Consider the following 6,927-nt stretch of genomic DNA (forward strand, 5'->3'; position numbering starts at 1 on the left):
TAGCAGTTGTATGGCTTGGGGGTAGAAGCTGTCCAGGGTCCTGTTGGTTCCAGACTTTGTGCATCGGTACCGCTTGCCCTGCGGTAGCAGAGAGAACAGTATATGAAAGGAGGACCAAGGCACTCTTCATATAATTAATTCAAATGCCTTTATTAGTATGGCATGTTCAATAGAAACAACTTTTTTTTAAACCGACGCGTTTCGGCTGCATGGCCTCCGTCAGGGAGTACAAAAAAAAAAGGAATACAATGTCCTCTTTGTATTCCTTTTAAAACATTTTTTTAAACTTCCTGAAGAAGGCCATGCAGCCCGAAACGCGTCGGTAAAAAAATAAAAAACTGTTTCTATTGAACATGCCATACTAATAAAGGCATTTTAATTAATTATATGAAGAGTGCCTTGGTCCTCCTTTCTTTTTGATGACCAATTTACCCCTTTTACCAAAGAGCACCTTCTATCTACCAAAATGTACTATTGTGTACCTTAGTAGCGCTTCCCTTCCTCCTCTTTCTACTAGAACATTATATGACTTGGGCGGCTGGAGTCTTTGTCAATTTTTAGAGTCTTCATCCGATACTGCCTGGTATAGATGTCCTGGATGGCCTGGAGCTCGGCCCCAGTGATGTACTAGGCCGTCTGCACTACCCTCTGTAGTGCCTTGCAGTTGGATGCCAAGGAGTTGCCATACCAAGCGGTGATGCAACCAGTCAAGATGCTCTCAATGGTGCAACTGTAGAACTTTTTGAGGATTTAAGGGTCCATGCTAAATCTTTTCAGCCTCCTAAGGGGTTAGCGGTGTTGTCTAGCCCTCTTCACAACTTTGTTGGTGTGTTTGGGCCATGATAGATCCTTAGTGATGTGAACACTGAGGAACTTAAAGCTCTCAACCGATATGAATGGGGGCGTGCTCGGGCCCTCCGTTTCCTGTAGTCCACGATCAGCTCCTTTGTTTTGCTGACGTTGAGGAAGAGGTTGTTGTCTTGGCACCACACTGCCAGGTCTCTGACCTCCTCCCTATAGGCTGTCTCATCGTCGTCGGTGATCAGGCCTACCACCGTCTGGCCCTTTGGGACATGTCCAACCTCTTGAAGCACTTCATGACGACAGCCCCATCACACTTACACTGTTCATCATGAAGGTCTTCGAGATGCTGGTCATGACCCACATAAAGGCCAGCATAAGAGCACACTGGACCCACTCAAATTTGCCTACCACTCCATTTCCATCGCTATTCACATGGCCGTAACACTTCTGGACAAGAGGAACACCTATGTGAGAATGGTGTTCCATGACTACAGTTCAGCATTCAACACTATTGTTCCCTACAAGCTCAGAGCCCTGCGTCTGTATACCTCCCTCTGCAACTGGATCCAACAACACCACCTCCACACCGACTCTTAACACAGGGGCCCCCCAGGGGTGTGTCCTCAGTCCTCTGATGTACTCCCTGTTCACCCATGACTGCGTGGCGTTGCACAACACCAACTCCATCATCAAGTTAGCTGACAATACCATGGTTGTAGGCGTGATAAACAACAATGACAAGTCAGCCTATAGGGAGGAGGTAAAGGTAAGTGAACTGGCTGAACAACCAAGAGTATAACTTGTTTCTGTTTTTTGTTTGTATTTTCTACCTCTGGATCATTGGTCTTAATTTTAAGGTTATGGTTGGGCATAAGGTTAGCAGTGTGGTTAAGGTCTGAGGTTAACATGCACAGGAGATCTTATACGTTTTGTTCTGAGATAATCAGTCAATTAACATGACCTTTATGAATTATGAAGCCTTTATGTTCTTGTTTTGAGTACATAAATACTTCAACATTGACAAAAAGTGACGGCTGATGAAGATTATCTCATAGAACAAAACGTATATGAGCTCCTAAACCTGTGTTGAACACAGACCGTCGGCGTTTATAAAACATCCATATGCTTTGGCCAACGAGACATGGCAGTTAGCCTCCGTTAGTGGCTATAAAAAGACGCCGTTCTCTTTAACGCCACTCCGTTCTAGCCAGGGCATGGTTATACTGAGGTTATGAACATTTCTCACGAGCCTTGGGCAATTCACCCTGCTTCATTTGAGAAGGTAGGTCAATTGCTGTTATCAATGCTTTGCGGCCTTATCTGTTTCATGACTCGGCTGTAAATGAACGAGTCGTTATAATATTAACTCCAAAAAAATAAGACTCACCCCCTACAACCAGACTCTTCAATCCTCTAAGCAGCAGGACAAGAGAATATGTATTTCGAGACTGGTGAAAGCAACAACGAACAACCCACGTGAGTTGCCTGTAAGGCCCCCCAAGAAATTTCAGGTTTTGTAGGTTCGCTGACCTGTAAAATGTTTTGGCATTCAGCAACTGTACCAGTTTCTATTTTGCGGACTAAATGAGGAACAAACTGACAACGTTCATTAAGGAGTTATTGAGACAGTTCACGGTACCTGATTTTAATGAACTTGCCTCTTCATATTCCTTTTTGCAGTTAATCTATAGGATGTCACCAATACTGACGCTCGCCGTGGGACTATTTTTCTGTCTGCCTCTGCTGGAGTTTGGGGCAGGGGCGCGACTTTCTCTCAGTGGCACAATGAAAACACCATGGAATATGACAGACAGGATATCAAATGGTAGCCGACAAGAGGGATCGACATCTGAACATTTAGATGAGGCTTTTGAAGAGCAGGTGAGACTATTGTGGAAGACAGGCTATACCAGTTTGTATTGTCTCCAGGCCTCTGAAATATCTGAATTTGGCCTCAATAGATCAGTACTACGTAATTTAGAGTTGATATGGTCACAAGTTAACCTTTGAGACACTGCTGTCAACAACACTAAATCTATTTTGTGCGTTGTTAAAAATGGCCTACTCTAATAGTTTAACAATGCCAGTATTTTACCACGGATGATTATTGCTCTTTCTGATCCGTTCAGCTGTCCATTTACTCTTGTAAAATACCTGTCTTTTTTTCCAGGTCTTCTACTTGCAGCGTCTGTTCCATCAGTATGGAGACAATGGGACCCTGACCTATAAGGGCCTGCAGAAGTTACTGGGCAGCCTGGGACTAGGGCAGGTCAGTGTGTTGGAGATCAGCCACCGAGGGTCGAGGCACAACCATAACACTCTGACACAACCTCACCCTCCTCAAACACAATCTCATGACCATGACGATCAGGAAACCGACACCCCCGGTCCCAGTAGGCCTATTCAACCACCCCCCTCTGCAAACGCAGCCAGGTGAGAAACTGATATTACAACTGATTTGATCCCATGATTGTTAGAGATATCGAGCCACTTTTGAAGTACGGAAGTTTAGCATTTGTGCTCATCCGGTTATGAATAGTTAGTTACGCAATGACACCTGAATAAACTGTGCTGCTTCTTCTTCTCAACCCCCTCTGAAAGAACCCCACAGCCTGGGATATCGGGGTCTGCTGGATCTAGGTATAAAGAGGGCACCACATTATCCTCTGATCATGGGATTAAGGAAGAGGTCCTTCCGTGGTCATCCCCTATTGCACACTCTATTCCTGTCCAAGGAATGTTTAACTCCGTCGTGTCAAATCACCCCACTCAGAGGCATCTTCACGGGAACGTGAGTAGTCAATAAAAGACAATTGATCTGGTTAATGTTTTGTGCCAAACGCACAAAGTTCACAACTAAATTCTGCTTACTGTTCTTGGCTAAATGTTATCCTCCTCAGGTTTTTATTTGACATGGTTATTTAAAGGGAGTTGATGAGAAAATCCGCTATCAAAACAATCCCCTTACATAAACAGTTTCTGTGGACATTGAATACTTTTAACCCTTTCCTTTTCAGTGTCTGAACGTTACTCAGCTCTTGTGGAATTTCGGTCTGGGAAAGGCACCCCACATCACTCCTGCCCACTTCACCCTCCTGTGCCCAGCCCTGCTGTACCAGATTGAAAGTGGTGTTTGTCTACGCCACCCAGAGACTGATGGGGCGGAGTCAGAAAGGAGTGTGACTTTCCTCAAAGGTGCATTTATGAAACTAGATAACAACTGAGAGGGAATGATTTATTGATATAGGATGCTTTAAAAAGTAATGTAGCCTTTTACAACTTGGAGCATAACTTAACAGTTAGGATACACTAAGACTTAACATAACCCTGGAAACTACAATACCCTATTGTTTAAGCAGAATGAATACAACATCAAAATGAATATAATATTATTTTTTTTCTTCGCAGCTTTGGGATGGAGCTCCTTAGCTCTGGCTGTGATCAGCCTGCCGTCTCTGCTGTCTTTGAGCCTGGTTCCCCTTCTGCCCCCTGCCCGCTTACGCTCCTTCCTCTGTCCAATGACAGCCTTGGCTGTGGGGACGCTGTGTGGCGATGCCCTGCTGCATCTCCTGCCTCACGTAAACACCCTACCAAACTGTCAAACACTACATACATACCAGTGCTACTGTCTCTGTTTAGTCATGGAGGGTTAAGTTGTCAAATCTATTAGTAAATATAAGTTTAAAATGAAATGCGTTGAATGAAAACCATGTCTTGTTTTATCTGTGTCCTGCAGACTAAGACTGGGCCACTCTCAAGCCACTCTGAAGAACAGGACTCCATACTGAAGGGCCTTTGTGTGCTGGGAGGGTGCTACCTCCTCTTCATCTTCGAGAGCCTTCTAGGACTGAGGACCCATTATAAGGTTAGCTGGATTTAGAGAATAACGGGAAGAGTTTGAAGTTGTGCCACTGTTTTATGATACACTGTGCATAGTAGTCATTGGGAGATTCTCAATTGCATACTCCTTGCGTCCTCCTTGCCTCCTCAAAATCCATTGGATGAGAAAGCCCGAGGTCCCGCCCCTCTGACCATCTCCTCCAATGGGTTTTGAGGCAGCGAGGAGAGAGGACGCAAGGTGTATGCAATTGAGATTTCACATGGAATGTTTAAATTGTTTGTTTTTGTCATCAGAAAGTTAAGAGGAAGCGGAAGCAGCAGAACACCACTCTAAATCCTGACCCAGAGAGGGAGCTTACTGCTCTGCAGAGTGAGTTGGAATGTAATACTAATGTAACTTGAGAGCATTTATGTCCGTATTGGCAGAGTTGAACCGTTGCATTGTAAAACATCTTTCTCATCCCTCCCGTTCTTCAGGCCCCACTGTTCTTGAGCAGACACATTCCACTGAGCAGCATAGTCATGGTCATTCACACAGCCCGCCTGGCCAGGAGCAGGTTGGGATGGGAAGCTTGGTGTGGATGGTGGTTATGGGAGATGGGGTACACAACCTTACTGATGGACTGGCCATTGGTGCTGCATTCTCTCAGAGTCTGGCTGGAGGTCTCAGCACCACCATAGCTGTGTTCTGCCATGAGCTTCCTCACGAGCTAGGTAGGTAAACACGAACATCTCACCTTTTTGTGAGGTGCATGTAAAAACAGAGATGGGTGCAACACATACAAGCATTGCACATCGACATGCCCTTCAAAAGTTTAAGCCTGGTACTATAACGTTTCAGGTAGACCTTTGTAATGAGTATGAGACTATCAAATTGATACATTGTGTTTATCTTTGCAGGTGACCTGGCAGTGCTGATGGGAGCAGGGTGGCCTGTTCGTAGACTGGTTATCTTCAGTGCTGTATCAGCCCTACTGGGTTTTGTAGGCTTGCTAATTGGCTCTGTCCTGGGCCACCAGTCAGCCCACATTTCCCCCTGGATCCTCACCCTCACCGCTGGGGTCTTCCTCTATGTGGCCCTCGCTGACATGGTGAGTCACTACGGTGGAAGGAGTTCCACACCCGTTTCACATTATCGGGGAAACATGAACCGCACTGTGCTGGGTCGGATATTTCCTTTTCACATCGTCCTTTCCAGCATGGTTCCAGCAACTATAGTGGCTGCGTAACCAGGCCAGCTCGGCTTAGTGTGAAAAGGCATTTTACAGACAACTGTGTGTATTAATTTGGTCAGTTTAATCATGCTGCATTTGTCATATTTTATCCTCTTGCTCAATAGTTGCCTGAGATGCTTCATGGTGATCCTGGCCCGATGGGTCCCTGGACTCGCTTCCTGCTACAGAACCTAGGCTTGTTGGCAGGGGGCGCAATCATGTTGTGTATCGCTCTGTTTGAGGACCATATTGCCTTCAACCTGGGTGACGTCTAATTCAATGAAGAATATGAGTGGATCAGATTCTAAACCACTGGATTGGTTACTCTTTTAACTGAAGTGCAATTGGCCAATACCAAATGACTTCTTATCAGAGTAGACTTTGGTCCAGGAGGTAATTTGCATTACTAAAGGCCTGAAAAACATGACTTTAAGATGACATCAAGTACCAGCTTCGCTTTAAAGCACTCTGGATGAATTTACACCAGCAGCCCAATTCTGATCTTTTGCCCAATTATTGGGGAAAACGCATTTTACATTTAGCAGGCGCTCTTATCTAGAGTGACTTACAGTATTGAGTGGATACATTTCTTGTCCCACGTGAGAATCGAACCCACAACCCTGGCATTGCAAGCGCCATACTCTACCAACTGACCCACACAGGATGACACAGTTTGATGGTTAGTGTGAACACGTGGAAATCAGCCTTGCAGGACCAGATGACCAAGAGAATGACCCTACACTGATTTTGCTTGCTTAAATGTTTTATGAACCTGAGGATTTTTTTTTCCTTCCTAAAATGTACTGTGCAACTTGTTTTCTACCGTTTCTATATGAACATTGATTCATTTCAATGCGAGTCTTAATCCTATTTCAGAATGATTTGCAGTGGTTGAACCACAGGCCGGAATAGAAGAATGTGAAGTTTCAATATCCAATTAAATCTTTTTAATCTTGAATACTGTATAACCATGTCAGCAATTCAATAAAAGGTGGCCCTTTTATATTTGGCATTGAATCCAGAGCACTTCTCTTTCCACATCTAGGATTCAAATCAGAAACACACATTG

The 6,927-nt window shown here is 44.7% G+C and overlaps 1 protein-coding gene across 3 annotated transcripts; it reads left to right on the top strand.

Moving 5' to 3' along the window:
* Window positions 1–1,985: 1,985 nt before the first annotated feature.
* On the top strand, window positions 1,986–6,868 carry LOC115102426 (zinc transporter ZIP5-like). 3 transcript variants are annotated; one of them, XM_029622363.2, is made up of 12 exons: window positions 1,986–2,086; window positions 2,226–2,291; window positions 2,485–2,685; window positions 2,975–3,237; window positions 3,406–3,595; window positions 3,822–3,999; window positions 4,213–4,382; window positions 4,541–4,669; window positions 4,939–5,014; window positions 5,122–5,358; window positions 5,545–5,735; window positions 5,984–6,868. In XM_029622363.2, exons 1-12 carry the CDS (start codon window positions 2,036–2,038, stop codon window positions 6,131–6,133), a joined length of 1,902 nt encoding a protein of 633 aa, XP_029478223.1. In that variant the 5' UTR covers window positions 1,986–2,035; the 3' UTR covers window positions 6,134–6,868. The 3 variants fall into 3 exon arrangements, with proteins under 3 accessions (XP_029478223.1, XP_029478225.1, XP_029478224.1); XM_029622365.2 differs by having other exon boundaries at window positions 2,068–2,086; window positions 2,226–2,280; XM_029622364.2 differs by lacking the exon at window positions 1,986–2,086 and having other exon boundaries at window positions 2,129–2,280.
* The last annotated feature ends 59 nt before the right edge of the window (window positions 6,869–6,927 follow it).

This window comes from Oncorhynchus nerka, linkage group LG20 (genome assembly GCF_034236695.1).
Source record: "Oncorhynchus nerka isolate Pitt River linkage group LG20, Oner_Uvic_2.0, whole genome shotgun sequence".
NCBI classification, from domain to species: Eukaryota; Metazoa; Chordata; class Actinopteri; order Salmoniformes; family Salmonidae; genus Oncorhynchus; species Oncorhynchus nerka.

Excerpts from the sequence above, each read along its gene's own strand:
- LOC115102426 (XM_029622363.2), top strand. The coding sequence starts at position 2,036 with ATGAACATTTCTCACGAGCCTTGGGCAATTCACCCTGCTTCATTTGAG. Across the intron at positions 2,292-2,484 it reads ACAACCCACGTGAGTTGCCT|TTAATCTATAGGATGTCACC; the intron begins GTAAGGCCCCCC and ends TCCTTTTTGCAG. Across the intron at positions 4,670-4,938 it reads GACTGAGGACCCATTATAAG|AAAGTTAAGAGGAAGCGGAA; the intron begins GTTAGCTGGATT and ends TTTTGTCATCAG.